At 42.9% G+C, this 24,415-nt stretch overlaps 1 protein-coding gene across 2 annotated transcripts in view; it reads left to right on the top strand.

Moving 5' to 3' along the window:
- The window catches only part of NEK11 (NIMA related kinase 11), a 270,045-nt gene that overhangs the window by 166,772 nt on the left and 78,858 nt on the right, over nucleotides 1-24,415 (top strand). For both annotated transcript variants that reach the window (XR_014475030.1, XM_083188604.1), the window contains exon 12: nucleotides 9,499-9,625. Coding sequence is in view for 1 of the 2 variants with exons in the window: in XM_083188604.1 (XP_083044730.1) it covers nucleotides 9,499-9,625 (127 nt within the window). In the remaining variant the exon portion in view is untranslated. The remainder of the gene's footprint in view (nucleotides 1-9,498; nucleotides 9,626-24,415) is intronic.

Here is a 24,415-nt window from a genome sequence, read left to right as displayed (position 1 = left end):
AGTTAGGAGCTGATTGGCCGGTGATAAAAAGCAGGCACTTTATCACTTCGCAGAGCTTAATAAATCTGCCCCAGTGGACTGAGTGGTTTAATTACAAAGCCTTGGAGAGAGGTACCCGATACAATGTTGCCCCATATAGCAACCTATGGGGATGCGGCTGCCTGTGGGACAGGAAGGATCGGAGATTCCTGCTGCGATCTTCTCGGCTTACATTTGGGGATATAAGTATCCCTGAATGTAAGCCGGGGAGATCGCAGCAGGTATCTATTAAATATATTAAGATATTTGTGGCTAACCCTCAAAAATCTGTGTTTTGGGGAATTAGCCACATATATTAAATGATAAAGGTGCTACGATTTTATTTTACATTTCCAGCATTTGTGGGCTACATACAAAAGCAGACAGTTTATATGTTGCATGCAGAAAAAAAGCATATATTTGCTCCCCTTGTATTGCAACATAGTTTGTCCAGGTACACAGGGTTATTAAGCCTGGTGAAGTGAAAAAGTAGAAGGATGTAATCCACCAACTAATTAGCTCTTAACTTTTAAGTTACAGGCTGGGTTTGAAGAATAACAGTTAGCAGCTGATTGGTTGTTGCGTTATCACTGGTCACTTTATCACTTCACCAGGCTTAATAAATCTGCTCCACAGTTACTTGCTCTTTCTTACTCTGTTCCCAAATATAAAAAATCAGGCTCATTATGTACTTTGACTAACATGCTTAAAATAGAAACAATTTATATAGTAACAAATCGGGTACGTAGACCTCTTACCACACCTGGCACTGACAATTTACTGTTGGAATGTGCAGAGGCATCACTAGGGTTGGTGTCGCCCGGTGTTGTATCTCATGGACCTCTTCCCATAGCAGTCTATACAGAAGCCCTAAGAGCAGGGGCCAGTGGTATGGTGTTCAGAGCTCAGTGCAAATTAAAAATGTGCACCCTCATTCCCTACATAATAAAGGGATAATGCATGCTGAATGGGGCGGTCCAGACAGCCTAGGCGTGTCCAGGCTGCTCCATTTGCCACATATAATGATGTCACACACAGTCGTTGCGACCCGAAAAATGGCCATTCTGCGTCTTGTTTCGCAACTACAGTAGGCTGTGCGGCCAGGGGTCAGCCGTTAATGTGCGAGCACTTCGCTGTGTAACTAACTGCTCACATTAGCAATGTGCCCCAAAATCTTGTGGGCACATCGCGGGGAGGGACCCAGTGCGCCGGATGGCCTTGGCCTATATTGGCAAAACTGCAACTGCCGGCGCTAGTCTTCTCAGAGGGTCCCTTATTGTGGGAACAAGACACAAATATATTTTGATAAATAGACTTACATCTGTCTGCTTAAACTGGGGTTGTTTTTTCTTGTGGGGCATCCATGGAGGGTGGCTGGGAAGCCCCCGGCTCTCTCTTCACACTGAATAGATGCTGTGCGCATCTATTCAGGTCGCCCCTACCCCCTGCCAGCGAGACACTGGGACCCATGGGAGGGACAGTGGGACAGTCTCCAATTAACTGAACTATCCAGCTGTAATCATTACAGTATGCATACACCCTTCCCGATGCCAGCAGCAGCGAGCGTCAGTGTGGAGGTACAGTACCTATATACTGTATCTGTCTGTCTGTCTATCTGTACATCTTTATTTCTGTGTGTGCAAGTATACCATCCACAATTATTTATGTGTGTACAATGCAGCGTATAAGCAGAAACATTAAAATGTGGTTAAATAATTTTAATGATATACAATGATATATGTGATATACACAAAAATTTGCACATGGTATCATTGCTTTATTCTGGCAAGAACAATGCTTTGATAAACAAAAACCTGCAATGGTTGCACAGAAAGTACAGAGAAGTACATTTAAAAAAGTGGAAAGGATCGTTCACTTGTGTATGTGCTGCTCAGCTGGGAATCCTGCACCTTTTCTGCAAACTCTTGTATCTTTACAGTTGCATTTTGTACTTATTTATAAATGAACTGTATATTCTAGAGCAAAAATAAATGGATGTCTGTATTGTTGTATATGCTCTACCATGTTTGAATTATTTTTAATTTAATAATTAGACTGTCATAAAAAAAATACAAAAAGGTTAGTCAACTGTAGCACTATAGTGCTTGCTAGCCAAGCTGCAACATAAAGCTATATAGCTTAAAGACAAGCCAGTGTTGTGTAGCTGAAATGTCATGTAAATGTTAGAACTTATAATAGTGGCAACAGCATACTTGCCTACTTTTGAAAAAGCATGCCAGGGAGAGTGTGAGGCATACTTGCCAACTTTAAGGGTCTCCTCTTCGGGAGAATCCTCTCTGCAGCTTCTCCAGGGGCGGGCCTTGCTGGGATTAAGCCCTGTCCCCAATTAAGCCCCGTCCCCATACCAGTAAATTCACAGCTCTTCGGGAAGGGGGTGGTGCTAAATGGCGCAATTTGCATAATTTAGGCCCGTCCCCTCCCCAAAAGAGATGTGAATGCCTGTATTTGACCAGCAGAGGGAGGGGAGTGTAAGGGCTGGTGGGGACCCCACTTAATGCGGAAGGCTTGCCCACCCATCTGGGGGGCCGTGAGGGAGAGCCAATATTCGGTACCCTCCAGCCATTCCGGGAGGAATGGTAAGTATGGTGTGAAGGTGACACCTAGGAATGCAGTGGGCATGTACTCCTGAGAGGAGTGTCATACAATGACTTACATCCAAATGTATATGAGCCCCAACACATGTTAGTAAGAGCTACTATAGACATTGATAAACGTCAGGTGTTCTTCATGGATTGTGCTTTACAAGTGGCTCCATAGAAGTGGCCATAAAAAAAATTATTACATTTTTATGTAGCCATAAGGATTATTGTGCTTTATAAATAATGCAGGGAAATTGCCCATGATTCCATTTGAATGCATTTATCTCTCATTTGTTTTTTTCCCCTAAAAACCTAACAGCTGCATAATATGGGTTAGGTGCAATGAGTGAGATTGCTACTATTTCAGGGCGTTTCCTGCACAATGCATGAGGGTAAGCAACCATTGGCAACAGGAATAGAATTGGGGACCGTAAAACTGTTTAAATCCAAAGCAATCAATTCAAAAGCTAAGAAAATTGTATGTAGATGTATATTTACTAAAGTACCGGTTTATAGAAGTGGAGATGTGTTATAGCACCCAATCATATTCCAGCTATTACCTTTGTTAGGGTCCCTGAGATGACACAGGGTCTGACAACTACCTTCAATGTCCAGTCAGAGGTTCTATGATTGACAGCCAGCTGTAGACTAGAAAATGAAGAGATAACACACACAGTATGGTCAAACTCAGCAGACCCTTCTGATTTGAAGATTATTATTCAATGTACTCATAGTTATACCCAAAACCATGGAACCCAGTCCACATCAGTGCAAATTAAAATATTTTGCATCAATATTAATAATCAAGCAACAATTGTTCCATCTCCTTTTAGTTCCTACAACATTAGATGTCCTCCTTCACATTCCAAAACACTATCTACAGATTGCAGGAACAATATCTGGTTTGTGTATACTGCTGGCCTTGGGAACAATGGAGCTGGTAGATTCTCAGCCACACTGAAATAGCCTCTATTCTGCTAGAAGCATTTTAAGGAATATATATTTTTCAAGAAACAGTGATACATTAATGCTAGAAGAATTGAATATCATATAGAACCTAAGGCCTTATACGTATATATGTGTATATAAAGGTGAGAATCATATCTATACTCTATTACCTTCTAGAACAGGCATGTCCAACGTTGGCCTTCCAGATGTTGTGAAACTACACATCCCAGCATGCTTTGCCACAGTTTTGCTATTAGAGAATCCTAAAACTATTGCAAAGCATGCTGGGATGAGTAGTTTCACAACATCTGGAGGGCCAACGTTGGACATGCCTGTTCTAGAAGGTGTTAGATAAATAGTAAGAAAAATCGGATTGGTTGCTATGGGCAACATCTCCAACCTGCACATGTAAAAAATCTGATTGGATGGTATGGGTTACAGTACGTTTCCATAATAAGCCCTATCACTCAGCTAGAATTAATGACTTCTGTCTCTAAAGCTTTTACAAATCGAATTGTTTATTTAAATGGATCAGTTATTTATTATACAATTTATCTATGCTAACATCAGCTCGTTCTATATCCACATCCATCAGATGCATATGCTTAACTAAATTTATCTTCGTCTTCTTGAGAGTGTGACACATGGCAACATGCAAATTGTTTATAGATTGAATCCAAGTGGTAGTAATATTGACAAACAGCGACATTAATTTGCCTTTCAATTGCCTAAAACACACACACACATGGCTAACTGTGCCTTACACACTTTACAGTGCAGTACAGATCTGTAGGGTGCTTGGATGACATTTTTGGTTTCCTGTAGTTTGCATACACTGTCCTATACAAATGTATACATCATCACACTCTGGTTTTGGCTCATGAGCAGTAAGGATTTCTTCTGGGCTGTGCATGTGCAGTTTACTGATTGTTACTCCCAATTTTCTCTTTCTTGGCTGTGTCTTCTGTCTGAATCAGGTCCCTAGAACACACGCACTTGAAAAGCATAGCTCATTTCCTTGAATATTGCCATTTTGTCCTACTTAGAATGTCACGCCTGAGGGTTGAACATTTTGTAAGAGAGTCAACCTCAGGAGCTGACTTCTAAAGGAATTTAGAATTCCATATGTATAACCCACATAACTGGAAGGACCTCAGCCAGTGAGGCAGAGTCCAGGACCTGAAGGCGTGGTTAGGATAACTGGAGAATTGGGAAGATGAATAGTGCTCAGAGTCCCGGGACGTTTTCATGCAACTTGACTGAAATGCGACATCCGTAATTCGATGTTCCTGCTGTCGAGTGTCAGAAAGTGGGCTTGTTGGCAAAAACAGCCAAGATTTGTTGAAAAATGGGCATGAATACAACAATCCGCTACTGTTTCCGACAAAACAAATCAGACAGTCGGATCTGTTTTGTCGGAATCCGCCTTCAATGCTGCATTCAATAGACTGTGGTCGCTATTTCCCCGGCGGAAATAATGGCCGACATTGAATTCCCCCATTAAGAGTCTATGGCAATGGTATAGTGAACACTGGACCAGATTGAAACCCGGTGCAAGTATGAGTCGGCTGGAACCAATGAACGTATTGGATCCAGCTGGAACCAGAGGAATACTATGAGCAAAGGAATACAAGAATGCAGTTCTAGGAGTCTGCGATAATGAACATTGATGGTATGTTGGATATAGAAACGAACACTGCAGGTGAGTATGGAAGCTCAGGTAAGCTCAGGCACAATGGGAATTCACCAATGATGACATCTTATTGATGTTTTGTGCATCGATGTTGGTAGAAACAGGTGGAACTTGGGTATGAGCAGGCAGATAGTGAGCAGAGAAGGCTGGAAGTCGGGATGGTTGGATGGCGAACCCATGTTGAACTGATGGTAATTGTAAGTACTTGGAAGACTCTATATAGACTGTAGTAGCTTAAAAGTTATCAGGAATCACAGGGAATCAGCTGGAACCAATGGAGTATCAATGGAGAACTTGGAAGCTGACGATAACACAGGAGATCAGCTGGGACCTTGGAAGTCTGTTCATCGCATCATGACCTTCTATAGCACTTCAGAGCATGTCTAGAGAAACACTTAGAAGATAAGAAAGTGTTTTTCAGAGACCGGATCATGACACAGAATCAGTACCTTGATTTGCTGATTGACAAATAAAGGGTTCACCTTTGATGATCCCCATCAATGGTGCCATCCAGCAGTGGCTGCAGTTCATGGGGTAATGGAACTGTTATCATATATGTAATATATGTGGTGGATCGATCCCTGGGGATCGTCAGCGCTGAGTAATTCAGGCCCTTGGGAATCAGCATAAACCATTTTACGCTGTTAAGCTAACATCCTGGACTCCTATTGGCTAGTTTCACAGAAGTCTGAAGGGCAGTCTTAACAGTGCATAATGGTGTCTACTGATTCCCAGGTGTCTGTGGTGCTTGAATCACTCAGAGCTAGCGATCCATGGGGAAGTGATCCAGCACATATATTACTTACATGAGAACATAAGTATATATGTGCTTAGTGATCCCTCCCTCCACTGCTTGGTTGGTGCTGCAGCCACCGCGGGTGCCATTTATACCCTATATTGATGGAGGGAAGCTGTCTACAGAAAACCATTGACTGTTTGAACCACTAGAGGATATTACACATTTGTTGGAGGCTCTCTCCTGTGATTAAAAACCCGGCAAGTAAAGCTAAACAACATTTCACTAAAACTAGTTTCAGATATTAATTGAAGTTTGCCTTAAAAAAAAACTATTAAGATACCAAATTACCTCCAAAAATGTAGATTATTTTGGTCAATGACGGCTCAGTTGGAAGATTAAATAGGTATGATAAAGTTACTGCATGACTAAAATAATGCGGACACCTGAACAACACACAGTTTTGCCCTTATAGAACATCTCATTCCAGAACCATGGGCATTACTAAGCCCATGGTTCTGGATCACTAAGCCCTTCCAATTCCTACTGTAATAGCCTCCACTATCCTTGACGATACACAGTGGATGGCCAGATATAATAGTGGTGGGGTTCTATCACCAAAGGGAAATGTATCCTCAATTCTTCCGTCCAGTTGATTAAACAAATTGTCAAACTGACCTGGAAGAATGTCCCTATATACGTGTAAAGGTTTCTTTACACTTCTCCCGACCTCTGCATCTACAATGGATAGTCAGATAAGATCCCACGTACAGGAACCCCTTGAGATATGCACTCACCGGGATTAAGTGCCCTATGTGCACTGAAAGGTATCTTTGTATCCAACTCTTTTCATCCCAGGACACAAGTGGACCGCTGACTTCCAAAAGTAGATGTTAAAAAACTCCAAATTTATTTCTCCAAAAAGTACATACGATAAAAACAGATAAAATGTGGGAAGGGAATCCCTAGGCAAGTGGTGGTCTGGATACCTTCCGGATAGAAGGCCACCCAGTCGCTGAAGATAACAAAACAGCACCTACCACAAGCCTTTGGGGTATTCTCTTTCTCCTCCAACTACCAACGCGTTTCGGGCTGTTTTGAATAAGCCCTTTTTCAACTTTTTCACTTTTTGGAGAAATAAATTTGGAGTTTTTTAACATCTACTTTTGGAAGTCAGCGGTCCACTTGTGTCCTGGGATGAAAAGAGTTGGATACAAAGATACCTTTCAGTGCACATAGGGCACTTAATCCCGGTGAGTGCATATCTCAAGGGGTTCCTGTACGTGGGATCTTATCTGACTATCCATTGTAGATGCAGAGGTCGGGAGAAGTGTAAAGAAACCTTTACACGTATATAGGGACATTCTTCCAGGTCAGTTTGACAATTTGTTTAATCAACTGGACGGAAGAATTGAGGATACATTTCCCTTTGGTGATAGAACCCCACCACTATTATATCTGGCCATCCACTGTGTATACAGAGGTCGGGAGAAGTGCAAAGAAACCTTTACATGCACATAGGGAAATTCTTTCAGGTCAGTCTGATATTCTATTAAATCGACTGACGGAAGAATTGAGGATACATCCTCCTCGGTGATAGAATCTCACCATTCTGCTTTAAGGGGACCGCAGCGCCATAACTAACACCATTTATTGTATTTTTCTGTATTGGTAAAGGTTTCAGGAACCTTTAGGTGTTGGTAGGCTGCAGCAGTCCAGGCGCTGTCATTATTGTCTTTTTTTGTCCAAGTAACATGACATTGTTTATTCTCGTCCAACAAGCCAAAATAGAATTAGCAAGTTTCAGCAATGCAGCTGTGCGATCATGCCTGTATCACAGTCAGACTTCATATTCATTTACAAATTATTTAAAGGTGTTGAGCAGATCAGTCAAGTAATGGGCCCCTACAGATCGATTGTCAAATTCGGTTGGTTATAACAAAATCCTGGTAATGGATGAAAGCAAATGACCAGTGACCATTTGCTTTTAAATGCTGGAAAACTGCCAAAAACTGTCATTCAGATATTATCAGGTTTTTGCTCCAACCAGCTCAATCTGACAATCGATCTGTAGATGTAAGGCCACCTTTACCCAAATTGGAAGACCATTTTCTGAAGGACCTCTCTTGGTGCGCAGAGGCATTGAGTCTGAATAACACCCAATGTCTCTGTGCGCCAAGTTGGAAGCACCCAAATTTGTATTGTTTCTTTGAATCCTTCACTAGAACTAAGGGGCCAGACTTAATCCTTAAAATCAAGTACTCCACCAAACTGTAATATTGTCACTATGCATTCAGGCAGGAAGAGCCTCCTTGCATCTGCCAAGAAAGATTTGTCCGTTAGACTGTCAGACATAATTGGTCACTCCAGAGAATGCATTTCCAGTACTCCAGTCATGATATGCTGTACACCTCTCTAGGTGACAATTGGGCACTTCTAACTGGGCAGAAATAGCTAGATGGCTCACTTGTTAGACAGGTGGCAGCCTATGACAGTGGCAGCTTAAAAGTCACTCATCTCTTCGGGATGACCCATTCCAATGCTAGTGCTTGTCTATGGAGATTTCATGGCTGTATGGTATTTTAATGCATGTTAGCTCTGGAGTTCTAACCTTTGAGGTGTCTTTGATGCAATCACAGTTTAACAGGAACATTGAGACCACCGATGCCCCTCTGCGGCTGCAGCGTAAGTAAGTTTAACCTTACTCAGGCTGCCTGTCAACAGGCAGCTTGCAAGGCCAAATAAACTACTTGTCTTGGCACACTCCTTGGCCTGGCTACTCCCTGAAAATGCCCTTGTCACTCCCGGTGAACACCTCTGCCTGTACATCAGGCAGAGGAGATCACATTTTTACTATGCGATCACTATGGGATCACAGGACCCTTCCTACAGGACCCTTCCTGCACATGCGCCGAACATGTCCACCCCGTGCACAATTTCCCCGCATATGCAGCCTGTGCTGAATCAGCCCCAATTCTATGACTATTTAATATCTAATACTATGACTATCTATATTATTTTTTGAATATTTACTGTTGATTACATGAATCATTGTATTAGGAGCAATTTAAAATAATCTTGGTTTTATAGTCTTTAATCATTTCAAACAATCCGTCAGTTAAAGACACAACTGTAAATGTGTCCACACTGGGAAATCATGTATTTTGCCTTTGGGCAACATATTACTTATACAGTAGTGCCAACATAGAGATGTGACTGTCGTGGTCAGCACATTCCAGGCTGCACCATTCAGGAATCAGGTGGCAGATAATCCATGACTGCAGCTTCTGATTGATTGCCCCAATTCCAACACAGCATGCAGTATTTTGGTAAATCCTATTGAAATCCTGAACTCTTTGCTGTTTTGACAGTTCTCTGAGACACGTGAGAAAATCATGTAGTAACTATAATTTTTATGTAACCTAATGAAGCTGTTGTTTTCTTAAACATTGCAGCAGCTGATGAATGGTCTCTGAATAATCTTTAAATTTTCTGTTGTACAGGGGATCGAGGAGCCTCCAAAACACCTGATACAATCTGAGCCTGTAAGAGCAAATTCTCACAGTGACCATGATGACAGTAATCCAAAACCAGATAATAGACTTTGTGCATCCGAACCGATAGGATGTGGTGAGTAATGACCAGTACTAGGTAGTATTGCTGCTAAAATATGTATACAGTATACCAGCATAGTCAGCTTAACAGGCACATATGGGTATGTCACGGCCGCTAAGGAGTCTGTAAGGTGAATTTGCTGTGCTGTATTATTATATGTAAGATAAATGTGGCTAACATACTCTCATATTACATTTTAAATAATCCACTTCAACAGATGTAACGTAAATCCTAGAGGATAAGCATGTGTAGTGATTGTTACAAGTAATATGCAGAATAAGAGGAATTATACACAGCAGCCTGTTGTATGTTGAAAAATAAGGAAATATCCCTGAGGATAAATCTTAAAGCCTAGGACCGTTCCGGCGACTCTGGGACTATTGTCAGCTATGCAAGATGATTTGAAACCTTTTTTTGTCTTAAATGTGATATTTGGTATGTAGGATTAAGTATTTAGTATATATTTTTTTACATTTTCATCCGGCCGAGTAAAGGACAAAGGGAATATTTTTTTTTTTACTTTATATGTTCTTGTCAAAAGCTGTCAAATTGTCATATGTAATATTTTGATACAATTCTTTTATGGATAATAGATGTTGGTAATGAATTCCACTTGTCAGTAAGTGTCAGCAGCCATAACCTTCTCTATGAAGAACCATGTGTCTTTGTCAGTTCTCTTATAAGACTTGCAAATAGCACCCAGAGAATACAGTATGTGCTGAAAAGGTCATCTATACGGTATACTACAGTATCAGACTCTTTATAGTCCATGTATTGTGCTGTGTGGTTTACGTACTACTTACACTTAAAATACTTTATGAAGCAATATCTTATTATGTTAATTATAACAATGTAAGAAACTACTAAGCACATATTATGATAAATACGCTAACACATGCCCCCACATGCGGCCTCCTGGGAGAGAAATAATCCGTTGGTTGCTGACCATTAAATGATTTCGGCAGCCTTCGGTCTGAGATGTAAGTCAATACTTACTTTTCAGATGGTTGCTGCAGACCGTATTCGGTGCAGGCACTGACTTCCTGTGATGTAATGGTAAAAACATCCTGTTAGGCAGACAAAAAAAGTTTACATACAGCTGGTTGTGGAAGGCACCTTTGCATGTACAAGAGATTAGAGGAAACGGCCGTGGTAGTGGTGCCAATGTGTACAGAGTGATCTGCTGCAGAGTAGGATGGTTAAGCTGGGCACACACACATCAAGATTTTTCTGTCCAATCTGTCTGGTGGGAAGAAATATCTGGAAATGCATATGAGCAAATTACAATCAACATTTGCTCCCAAATGCTGAAATAACTGACAAAAACAATTGCTTGGAAAAATTTGTTATATCAGATTGATTTACAGTAAACAGTTTGTCTGACTATGCAGCGTTTAAGAGTAAATGTTTGATTGTCCTTTGCTCCCATATTGTATATTTTCAGGTTTTTGTTTCGACCAGATAAATTGAACAGAAATCTGTAGGTGTGTAACCAGCTTAAGCGAAGTGGTGCCGATGTTTAGCAGAATGATCTGCTATGAGGAATGAGGGTGCAGCAGTGGGGGCATCCCGTACTTGAGCATGCAATGTGGCTATGTCATTGCCTAGCAACGTGAGAGCCAGTGTGAATGGGGGAGTTAACCCCATCATATGTGCATCTTATATGTAGTCAAGAAGTGGGTTGGTCTGTGAAGTGTCACTGGGGGAGTGTACTATGAGTCATACTACAGATATTAAGTTGCTGAAATGCAGTACGGTCATTTGCCCAGAGGGGGCAGGGGGGAGTGATGGGGATGGTACTATGTGCCAGGAAAGACGTGCGGTGGATGCCAGGTTATTAGCTGGCACCTCTAAATTCAGAAGTTGAGCACAAGAGGCTTACTAGTAAGTAGAAAGTGGAAAGGTATAGTAATGTAAATTTTATAAAAAAAAATAATAATAATAAAAATAAAGATAACATAAAAATAATGAAAAATAAAAATGTAATAAAATATATAAAAATAAGACTGAAATTAAATATAGAAAAGTAGTAATGGATATAAGGAAATACAATTGAGATAAAGATATATATATAAATAATTGGAGAGAGTTGAAAGGGTAGGTTGATGATGGGTGGTGGTGGTGTTGTGATAGTCACCTGGGAATCAGTTCTGGCGCAGGCATATGAGTATTTATTCCCCTGGTGCCTAAGCTTAACCCTTCCCCCACAGTCTAAACCCTACTCATCCCAGCAAAACCTAACCATAACCATCTGCATCCTCAGACAGGTGTCCACATATATCTACGCCATCACTGTTGACCATTAGACTGTATACAGTACATGGAGAAAATCAGTTTTATACTTTACTAAACAGAGCCCTAAGCTAATGGAGTCTCCTATTGCAGCCTTAGGGGTTGATCCTATTAGGTATGGATGATTCGTCACGGCCTCGGGTGCACCAGGTCCTGACGGGGTGTCACCATCTGCCCTGAGAGTATTCGCAGGTCAACTTGCCCCCATATTCACTAGGATCTTCAACAAATCACTGGAGCTACGCAAGGTTCCTTCCTGCCTCAAAAGCTCCACTATTGTTCTGGTCCCGAAGAAACCAACTATTACAAATCTGAATGACTACCAACCGATAGCTCTGACGTCTGTGATCATGAAAACATTTGAGCGCCACCAGCTAGATCCCCTTCAGTTTGCCTACTGATCTAATCGATGCATTGAGGATGCAGTCAACCTGGACTTGTTATGGTTTTGGGTGTGAACCCGCAGCCGGGACTGCTGTTTAGGACAGCCACGACGGGACCCTACGCTGACTCTGTTGACCCCCAAAGTACGGTGACCGGTTCCTGCAGATACTAGGCTTCGCCTGTAGCCGCCATGTTTGAAAGGGCGAGTTAAGCCCGCCCTAGCTCCAGTGCAGAGCAAAACCAGGCTCCACTGGAGCACTTACGTGACCTGGACCAGGCACAGCAGGACCGTGGAACATCCAGCAGCTAAGGATGGTAAAGAGCAGGCTGGGACAGGCTGGAGCAGACAGACAGGATTCTGCTACTGAAAGTAGGCAGGCTGGAACTGCCAAAGGCCAGGAAGGCTGCACTGGGCGGAGTGCAGGGAGAAATGAACTAATCACCAGCAGACAGCTGGTGAGCTCCTAACAGAGCAGTAACCTGACAGAGGGCCAGCAGGAAACAGGAACTAGCAGCTACCTGCAAAAGGAACAGGAATCTATCACTGGCATAGCAGAGCTAGAGAGAATGCCTAATGAACAGCTCAAGTGATTATTCAGCTGAGAGAGACAGACAGCTCCCAAGCTGTGATAACATGCTCCTTACCTCGCAGACTTGTGAATAAATTAAGCTCACAGAATATTGAGATGTAATGGCACAGACCTACCACTGGAGGCCACCAGAGAGTCAAATGCCAAACACAACCTGAACACAAAACAGAACTGAACCATTAATCATGGTTCCTAACAGGGCCTGCACTACATTCTGCAGCACCTGGATATGCCTGGTACCTATGCAAGGGTCCTGTTTGTTGACTTCAGCTCGGCTTTCAACACAATCATCCCCAACATCCTCCACCCCAAACTACTCCGCCTAGGAGTCCCTGATGTTACGTGTTCTTGGATTGTGGACTTTCTGACTGATAGAAAACAAGTTGTGAAAGCGGGGGAATTCACCTCCCAAGTGCGGCCATCAGCACAGAAGCCCCCCGGGGCTGTGTACTCTCAATGCTGTTCTTCTCCCTGTACACCAACGACTGCACCTCAGAGGCGCAATCACTAAATAGAATCAAATTCGCCGATGACACTACCATCATTGGCCTTATCAAGGACGGGGATGAATCGGCCTACAGACAAGAAGTGAACTAATTGGCCTGGTGGTGCAGAAGCAACCATCTAAAGCTCAACCCACTCAAAACAGTTGAGATGGTAGTGGACTTTAGGAAGAAGGCTGTTGGTGTTCCTCCGCTAACAATTGCTGACTCCTTCAAGTTCCTAGAAACCACAATCTCCCGGGATTTTAAATGGGGGCCCAACACTGATACTATTGTTGGAAAAGCGCAGCAGAGGCTATTCTTCCTTAGGCAACTGAGGAAGTTCAACATCCCAAAGAAGCTTCTGCTCCTCTTCTACTCTGCAATTGTGGAGTCTGTACTGTGCTCCTCAATACTAGTCTGGTACGGCTCCGCCAGCGACAGAGACAAATGCAGACTCCAAAAGGTAGTCAGAACTGCGGAGAAGATAATCGAGAAGGACCTTCCCTCTGTCCAGGACCTGTACCTGTCCAGAGCAAAAAAGCAAGATAGTCAAGGACCAACTACATCCTGGCCATGGCTTGTTTAACCTGCTGCCATCAGGCAGACACTACAGAGCTATTCCCACCAGGTCCACCACAAGCCTTAAAAGTTTCTTTCCTCAAGTGGTTCACCTGTTGACACGTGAACTCATGAACACCTCACTGTCTAGTCGCGCCCTAACCCTTTGCACATAATCTAACACGGTGTCCCCTTGGAATAACTTTCTATATGACTGTACATGTTCACCTGTTTATATTGTTTATTGTTTATACTGTATGCTGTTTACTTGTTACCCACCTGGCTGCTGCACAGCAAACCGAAAACAAATTCCTAGTATATGCAAGTATACCTGGCCAATAAAGCTGATTCTGATTCTGACTTTATGGCGGACTGAATTCTAAGTGAATTCAGCCCAGCGAAGGGTGCAAGATTGCCTTAATTAGGGTGCCGTTTTCAGCGTTTAAACGGCACCTGAACGGCACCTCACACCCATTGGCGCTAATAGGACCCCTTAGTGCTAATAGCAAGAAAAAAGAAAACAGTGGGATCTACCTTTTTTACACATTTCCATAACTGTGCTCCAGTGCTTTTTTTTGTCATGGCACTCAAAGGTACTGGGTGCTGACAACCAAGCCATAAGGTGGATGGTGCGGGTCATCACAGAGGGCAGAGTGTCCTGGGAGTGGCACCCTACCTGCCAGCTCTAATGGCTAGCAGGGTGCTCGGACAGTTTCACTATTTGTTTCCGCAAGACCTTTAGCATTTTACTGTGTATGGATATGGTACATTTATTTCCTAGAAAAAGCACTGGATTCAATAGTATTGTTTACCACCTGTGCATTGTAATTATGTTACACAATGGAGCACTTACAGTATGTTTCATCTTTTCAGAAACAGATACTGTTCAAAATGCAAAAAAAAGCTTTTTAAGAAACACATTATTTAATTGCATTTCTAGACTAGACTAAATTCATTACTGTTTTATAGCAGCTGCTACTGCCAACAGTGCCGAATATAATCATAAGAAGCATTGTGATTTGAGGCTCACACAATGTGTCGCTCATTGCCTGCAGAAATTGGTCTGTAGAAAAGATTTTCATGAAAAGACCTTGAATATTATAAAATTAACTTTTAAAACTACGATATTATAATATGCAGCGTCTCATGGAGGAATTAAAATAACAAACTTATCTCTCTATTGGCTAATAATATTTTTATTAAAAAAAAGTTAATAACTCTACTTTCAAAAATAAGTTTTGAAAGTAACAATGAGCATTTCTTTTTATGAGAATAAAATGCTATATTAGCAATGCCTTGTCAATTCCCAATCACTTAAATGATTTAGAATACTAGCTCTGGAAAACGACTGCCATCATTCCCAGGTGTGCATGATGACTACTTCTTCCTCCACTCGCATAATAGGCAGAAGGTGAGTTTCCATTCATAAAACAACCTTTAAAGTAGATGTTCGACTCTTCATTAATAGCAAATTGTGCAGACATGTATTGAAACATGCCTACCTGCCAGTGACCCTCCTCAAGGGCTCCTATGAATATATGTGCACACACAATGCTATTATGCAGACTCTCAAGCAAAAAGTTGGAAGGTCATTCCCTGTGCCCGGAAGTGAAACAGAATGGTGCCTTCCCCTTTTCATTCACAGCCAGCCTCCTTCTGTCTCTCCAGTGACCTAGTGTCTCCCCAACAGCCCCCATGTCTCTGCAGCTACTCATTGTCTTCCCATCCAGCTCCCATGAAGTTCCAGCCATCCTCCTTCTGTTTACCCAGTACCCAATGTCTCCACAGCCAACCTCATCTCTCCAGCCACCCAGTGTCTCCTCAACCAGTCAACCTTCTTGTCTCCCCAGTCACCCAGCCCCCAGCTACTGCAGATATCAGTACAGGGTTGTACTGACCCACAGGGGCATAGGGGAAACCCCCGGTGTGCCTCACTGCCTGGCCCCCACCTCCTCCTCTATAGATCAGGTTCCAGACTGTGTACATAATTGTTGCACAGGACTGTGGTGTATTCCCTAGAGTGCATTGCTGTTATTAATCTGGTACATTATCATGCATCAACTAGCAGTATTTACCATATACATTTATCAAAGGGCCCATGCACTCTCGAAAGGTTAGGTCACACCTCCAAACATGGGCCCTTACCACTCTATTCCCTGGTGGGCCCATCATGCCCCAGTCCGACATTTGATCAGTAGGGCACAGACAGTGGTTATAGATGCTTTTTCATGTGCCCCTCCTGAGAGCTAGTATCTGGAGACTAATGTTTCCATTCTCTCTGTAAGTTCCTTCAACTGATCAAGCATGATTGATGCCAAAGATCAGTCATCTTTACTTTGTGGAATAAACCCTCTTGGCCCTGGAGAAAAGTGCTGAATTGGTATCCACATGTAATACAGCAGGAATCACATCACATCATATCTTGGACAAGTTGACACTGCACCTACTTGTAAAAGCTACAGTAGGCATTAAGTGACATCATTGGTGAAGCTTGAGTAGGCATTAAATGACATCATTGGTGAAGCTACAGTAGGCTTTCTGTTATGCCGGCTTGGTGCACCCCCTAATAGATAGTAGTCACCATATGCTTGCTTGGATACTGCTGTAGGCATTGTAATGCCTGATACGTATGTATGTATGTATGTATGTATGTATGTATGGAGAGGGCAAAATTACTTTTTAGTCCCTTTACATTAAGGTGCCAGCACTACATTTTTCTGTGGTTTCTTCACTTTTGAATAGAACATAGATGTTCCATTGTCTCAATACTCAATGGCTAAGTATTGCGGCCTGTACTACACTACCTTATTCAAGTCAAGCCAAGAATTGGTTGCGCCTTGGGACTTTCCTTAGTTTATTTTAAGAGTACATTATGGGACTGACTTCCTGTATAATACAGAATACACCACACACACACACAGGCGCACACACACACACATTATTAATATACCATTTACAGACAATATTAATACAAATACCATCCCTTCCCTACCACCAGACAAAACAAATACAGCACTCCCCATAACATAAATATACCATTCCCCATATAACATTAAAACATGTCTCCACTGGCACTTACCTGGAAGGAGAACCTCTCTGGTGTCCGCAGAGCTGGGGAGTGAGTACAGGAATAGAGAAGCTTACCATAGAGCAGAAAGAGGTTGGGTCTAGGACAGGAAGTAGAGAAATAGATACAGTACAGGATAAAGAATAGAACGGTTGGGGCCTGGAAGAAGGAAGGATTGCAGTCTCAATCAGGGATGGGAGGGAATACTTTCCCTAGTCTTGCATGCTGACAGGCAGAGAAGAGCCCAGAGTCCGCTTCTGTGATCCGCCTGTGAGAATAGTTAAAATAGAAAATCAATTAAATAAAATTTACCGCCATTCATGGATCGGTGATAAGTGAGCCCCTTTTCTGTGACCAGGTCAGCTGTTCTTTGAAGTCTGAGGTGTTGGCCAGGACACAAGGATCCTGTTGCATGTAAGTTTAATTGTATTTATTTATTTTATAACTTATGGGGCCTACACATGTAGTGACGAGAACTTTGTGCTGAGTGATTTAGTATCACTCAGATCGTGCAGCACAGATCACTCAGCACACAGCACTGCACCAGCGCTGTGTGTTGAGTGATCTGTCACTGCCTGTGTTCTCAATAGAGAGATCATGGGCGATAACTAGATATTTCAAGCATGCTTGAAATATCTAGCCCAGCGATAGCACTGCACGGGGCCTAGGGTTACCACCCATCAAAGATTACTCCGGACAGTCCAGTAATTAAGCCGGGTGTCCGGAGTCCGGGCGGGTGGCGTTCATGGACTATACATTGTCCGGGAGCAGAGCAGGGAGGGAGAGTCAGGCAGCTGCGCTTATTCTGACCGTCCTCTGGGACTCGCATGGGCAGGCTGCTCTTTCTTCAGTTCTTTGCCCGACTACTTGCCTCACCACTCACCCTGCCTGGCCACACCATTTACCCTGTTTGGCCTCACCACTCATCCTGCCTGGCCTCACCTCTCACTCCCCCCTAGGCAATAAGCTTGTAACATCTGGCAGAGCATAAGAGCATATAACCCCTGGCATAGAGCATATAACCCCTGGGATAGAGCATATAACCCCTGGCATAGAGTATGTACCCCCTGGCACAGAGCATACAATCCCTGACATCGAGTATGAAATATTGAAACCCTTGTCATCAAGAATGAAACCCGTAGCAATGAACACGTAGGTAAGCAGCACTTATATGTAATAAGCTTTACGGAGTGTGGAATTATATCTATCTATATATATATATATATATATATATATATATATATAGATATATATATATAGATATATATATATCTATATATATAGATATAGATATATATGGGCATTACAGTGTGTGGCATAATATTTAATGGATATTACGGTGTTTGGTATAATGTGTAATGGGCATTACGGTGTTTAATATAATGTGTAATGGGCATTATGGTTTTTGGTATAACATGTAATGGTCATTACGGTGTGTGGCATGTGGTATACTATGTAATGGGTGTGTGACATGTAATCGGCATTACAGTGAAATTTTTTGGCACACACCTTTGGCTTGCACTGTCCATATTGTCCCTGCTTTAGAAAACATTATGTCATGGCATAACGAGTAATGGGCATAATGTGTAATGGGCATCATGGTGTGTGGCCTAACATGTAATGGGCATTGTGGTTTATGGCATAAGATGTAATGGGAATCATGGTGTGTGGCATAACATGTAATGGGCATTACTGTGTGAGATGTAACATGTAACTGGCATTACGGTGTGCAAAATCAAGAATGAAATTGAAGCAAAGGTTAAAAAAAACCCCATAAGGCGGGTCAAGGGGCAGGGCTCGGGAGTGGGTCAATGGGTGGGCTGTGGGTATGTTAAGGGTCGGGCTACTGTCTGGGAATCTCTCAACACAATGGTGGTAACCCTAATGGGGCTGCACTTTGCTACCGCTATGGAGCATACACACAGAGTGATTTGTGCTTAATTTCTAACCGATCTAGTTAGAGAACTTAGAAAATATGCAAAAATCGCTATGTGTGTAGGCCACATAAGCGCAAGGAAAAGAGCAAGGGAGAGGAGGCAGGGAGTCATGCAGCAGCAGGGGGGTCAGGGTAGATTCAAGAGCACAGTGTGAGCATGGAGTCAGCGTAAACTTGAGCACAGTAGAGGGATAGCCAACCAGTGCAGGGGAAAGAATTCACAGGGACAAAGATTTCTCTCAAGATCTGTCCCTGATGCAGATCAGTTTTCCGTTTGGTTTACAATCACTTACAAAAAAATTGATAACCAGTTATAAAATTAATAATATTTAATTTGTACTTATTTACATGCAATCCAAAACCTGAGTTGGATTTTTAAAACCGAGTCCAGAACTGACAACAGACTTGACCCCCCTTGTAAATGTCTAACCCCCTCTCCCTGCAGCCTAACCCTAACTTCTACCGCACCCCACAGCCTAAATCCAAGCACCCACTAGTGCCTAAAGCTAACCCCCACCACCATACTTGCTGGCAGTCAGGATTCTGGCTTTGTCATCTTCATTGATGTTGGGATTCCAGCACCGGTATTCTGACCGCTAGTCCGAATCCCAGCATTGGGGTTTCCTCTTGGGTCTCTTGAATGAAAATATATACTGTATATGATGACACAATTAACTTGTACACATCCACCTAAAACTATGTATATGCCTGATCTGTTGCAGGATTAATATGGCTTTATATATACAGACATTATTTCTCTTCTATTTTGGAAAATTGTATAACAGTACATGTACTACAAAAGCACAAGCACCCGAGTGTAATGCTAGACAACATTTGTAAATGAACAGTGGCGTAACAACTGTAAGGCAGCCCCAGCTGCCACTTGGGGGTGCAAGTGGCAGTGAGGTCTATGTGGCCGCTCGACGCACTGACATGTTGCTGCCTGCCACTGCCCACTGGCTGAGCACCGGAGGCGAGTCAGCCGCAGCATGGGTGCGGTCACGACAGAGACTACAAATCCCCCCACTGATTCAATTGATTGTACACAGAGCCGCTTATTGGCTTCTGTGTGCAGGAGGGGCAGACGGGCGTGCTGGGGTGGCCTGGTATGCGTCGGAGCCAGGGGAAGCAGCAGTGTCTGCTGGTCTCTCTGCCTCTCTCCTGCTCCAGCTTCTCCATTATGCGTGTGACGTCATCACGCTGGAGAGGAGCCCGGGGGGGGCACAACTTTTTTGGCAAGGGGGAGCAAAATTTATAGTTACGCCACTGTATATGAATACAGTTACATACTTTTTTTCTGGGAGATTCTTGTCAGATTGCTGTTGCATACATTAAATAAATGGTGAGGCACATTTTGATGCACTCCTAATGATTTTATGATTCTGGCCAATACTTCCATGAGGAGATTTACAACGGAGAATTACTTCAGCCTTTGACATATGTGCTGCATTATATCCATTGATTGACAATTATCTGTTAAAAGAGATCAGGGTAACAGAGAGAGAAGCCAGGGCGCAGCACATGAATGTTGTAAATGAAGGTAAAATGCAATGTAGACATTCTAAATGAGAATCCATTATAACGAGAGTGGCTTTCTACATTTCCGTAATCTTGTTGCTCTGTTTTCTTGAAATGTAGACAGTACAGCAGCAGCCGAACCATTATTTCCTAAGCATGCACTACAAGCCATTCGTGACTTAATGTTTAATTTATTTATGCAGCCATGCATAATTTCATTTAGAATCTCCAAGATGAAGGAATAAAGAGAAAAAAAAAGGGCATTACTGTTAAACGACAGAAACACATTATGTAAAGTATACAGCTGATTTACTCTTTGGAGTTATTGTGCAATTAACGTGGGATGTTCACTTTGCCAGATGTAGAATCTCACCACTGATTTCATTTGACTAGTCATTTAAAAATCATTGTAGCAATTAGACTTTAAAAGAAAGTGTTAAAATCATACGAAATTAAATAAAAAGGAACTGTACCCATAGATAGTAAATTGGGTTTTATAATATGTTATATTTCCGAAGCAACGTTTAAATCATAAGTTATTCATGTAGAAGAAATCATATCTGCCATGTATTTATTTATTGAGGGGGGGGGGGGGGGGGGGGATTTCCATTTTAAAACTTTGTCTTAGCAACATAAAATGGATTAGGTTTTCAACGTTAAATGAACCCTTTATGGCCCCTTATTCATTTGAATGCACGTCATTAAAACATTTATTGTGTAGACTGTATTGTGATGACAGTTGCCATGCAATTCCAAATGTCCATTTAAATGTATTAAACATGGGCGATGACTAGATATTTTAAGCATGCTTAATCCAATTCATACTGTATGAATCACAATGTATTGGTGTACTAGTTACAATGTTTTATGTACTAAAACGAAAATTTCCAAAATGACTGAAACATATACTTTTTGGAATACTAGTGACCTCATTCATCTAATTTACCAGTGTCATCACTGGGATACACTGGAAGCCTGCAATGGATCATAGAGTTTTTTGGAATCTTTCTTAATATACTGTAAAGAGTGACTTCACCTTTATTGTGTATACTCAGGGCTATTTTTGGGCCGGAACACCGTTCCTGAAGCTCTTTTGCAAAATGACGTAATCGGGAATGGCGTTCTGGGACCTCCGCCGCCATTTCCCTTCAGAGGGGAGGAGAGCGCACCGCACGTCTCTCCTTCCCCTCACTGTGTCCCTGTGACTGGGCCATCAGCCAATCAGAGCTTGTGGGCCATCAGCCAATCAGGAGCCATCCCGCAAGGTACAGTATGATTGGCTGACGGCCCAGTCACAGGAACACAGTGAGGGGAAGGAGATACGTGTGATGCACTGAGCGTTCTCCTCCCCCTCTGAAGGGAAGTGGCGTCGGGGTCTGCAACAGTGGAGGAGACAGACATCAGGGGGACACTGGACTGGGGTGAGGGCAGTAGAGGTGCGTGCTGCTCCCCCAACCCCCCCTCCCCAACAACAGCAACAATGGTGAGCTGCACTGCAGGTGGGAAATTCTGGCACTGTGCGGGCATATGTGTTTATGGCACTGTGGGGGGATATCTGTCACTGTGGGGGCATATGTGTATCTGGTACTGATTGCATCAGAGATCGGAGGAGTTGGCACAGATCTGGGAGTTCCCCACAAATCTGGGAAAGAGTACAGAAAAATATCTGCAGCTTTGAATGACCCAAATGAAAACAGTGGCCTACATCATCTGTAAATGTAAGAAGTTCCAAAGCACCAGGAGTCTCGAAGGAATCCTAGATCTGACCGACCATCTAAATGGGGGAGAAGGACCCTAGTCAGGAAGGTGATGAAGGACTCGTTGGTCAATCTGTCAGATCTACTATAACCTTCTAGAACGACAACCATCTCTGCAGCAATCTTACAATCAAACCTGTATGGTATAGTGGCCAGATGGAAGCCACTACTTAGTAAAAAGCACATGGCAGCCCAACTGGAGTTTGCCAAAATGCACCTGAAGAATTCTCAGTCCATGAGAAACAACTATTGAACTCTTTGGCATGAATGCCAGGTGTCATGTTTTGAGGAAACCAGGCACCACTTATCTCCAAGCCAATAACATTCCTTCAGTGAAGCATGGTAATGGCAGCATCATGCTGTGAGGATGTTTTTCAGTGGCAGGAACTGGGAGACTAGTCAGGATAGACGGGAGATGAATGCAGCAATGTACAGACATCCTGGATGAAAACCTGCTCCAGAGCGCTCTTGAACTCAGACTGGCACAACGGTTCATCTTTCAGCAGAACAATGACCCTTAGAACACAGCCAAGATATCAAAGGAGTGGCTTCAGGACAACTCTGTGAATGTCCTTGAGTGGCTCAGCCAGAGCCCAGACTTGAATCCGATTGAACATCTCTTGAGAGATCTGAAAATGGCTGTGCACCGACGCTTCCCATCCAACCTGATCGAGCTTGAGAGGTGCTGCAAAGAGGAATGGGCGAAACTGCCCAAAGATAGGTGTGCCAAGCTTGTGGCATCATATTCAAAAAGACATGAGGCTGTTATTGCTAAAAAAAGTGCATCAACAAAGTATTGCGTAAAGGCTGTGAATACTTATGTTCATGTGATTTCTTAGTTGTTTATTTTGAATACGTTTACAAAAATCTCCATAAAACTTCTGTTAAGTTGTCATTATGGGTATTGTAGTATTTTGAGGATTTTTTTATTATTATTTATTCCACTTTGGAATAATGCTGTAACATAACAAAATGTGGAAAAGGTGAAGTGCTGTGAATACTTTCCAGATGTACTGTATTTGCATTGAAAGATTGCATTCCATACCTCATAACAGTTCATTGCCATGTTGCTGTCAGTGAACACCATCATCAGATCCTTGGAATGATTTGTAAAAGTTCTGTAAGTATAGATAATTGTGCTACTGTGATAAAGTGTGCAGTGCAACAACAAAGTCTGCCACAGTTGCCATAAAGTACAATAAAAAGTAGAACTCTGAAACGCATTTGTAGATGGATTATCACCAGTATGCTACATGGACTGATACATTTATGCCCCAATTTATAAATAAAAAATGCAATGTGATCTTTTTCATTTGTAGATAACCATAATTCATCCCCAGTTTGAAACTATCGAAAAATATGTATCAACATCTATAACATTGGCATTACTAGCTGGGTGCAGGGGTTGTGCGGCTTGCATTCGGTTGTCACCTTCAAAAGGGGTGCCACCACTGATGACAGCCCTGTCAACACGGACTGCAAGGCCGTGCCCTTCAATTATACCTCACCCGCCTTTTTATGTTGCCATGCAGCCCTCATTGTAAATGATGAGGGTTCTTATGAAGAGTGAGCATCAGGTGTTACATCAGGTGGTACCACACCTGGTTACACCTTTTAGCTATGAAAAAAAAAATTGTAAGAAAGTTATACTTTTATATATATTACCTTGGACTTCTTAAAAGATTTGAGCCATTTGGGAAGTCATTTAGGCCCTTATTCTGGTTGGTACGGTAATATCCGCGTGCGTTCGTGCCGCCGATGTTTTGTGTCTGCGCATGTGCAGAGGCGTCTCTGCGCATGTGCGAGCGGGACGCACGGCCACATTCCGCATGAAATGTGTACACTACGAACAGGGGGTGGAGAGGGGTGTGAAGGGCTGTTTGGGCTCATTAGCATATGTTTACACCCCGCGTTTCATGGGCGTTCCCATGCAAACGCTGGGCGTTGGTATGGTAATGCGGCCGTGACGCACGTGTAGGGGGCGGACATATGACATTGCCGGATGTCAGCTGCCCGCCCAGATCCCTACTTTTGCACGGAGAAATGCCCGTGTGGTCTGAGGTTGCGGGAGCTGCCTGGCCACTCGGTCCTGCATTCAATGGTCTGCGACCATCGAATGATGGGGGAGGTTCCCTGAGATGGAGGTGTGTATTCATGAGAAATACACGTGCGGTCCGTTCGGACAGCTTCTTACCGCGTTCGGACGGAGTTGGCGATC

This window comes from Crinia signifera, chromosome 5 (genome assembly GCF_055691185.1).
Source record: "Crinia signifera chromosome 5, ASM5569118v1, whole genome shotgun sequence".
NCBI lineage: Eukaryota > Metazoa > Chordata > Amphibia > Anura > Myobatrachidae > Crinia > Crinia signifera.
Note: the sequence above shows the minus strand (reverse complement) of the source record. Positions and strands in the feature narration are given on the sequence as shown.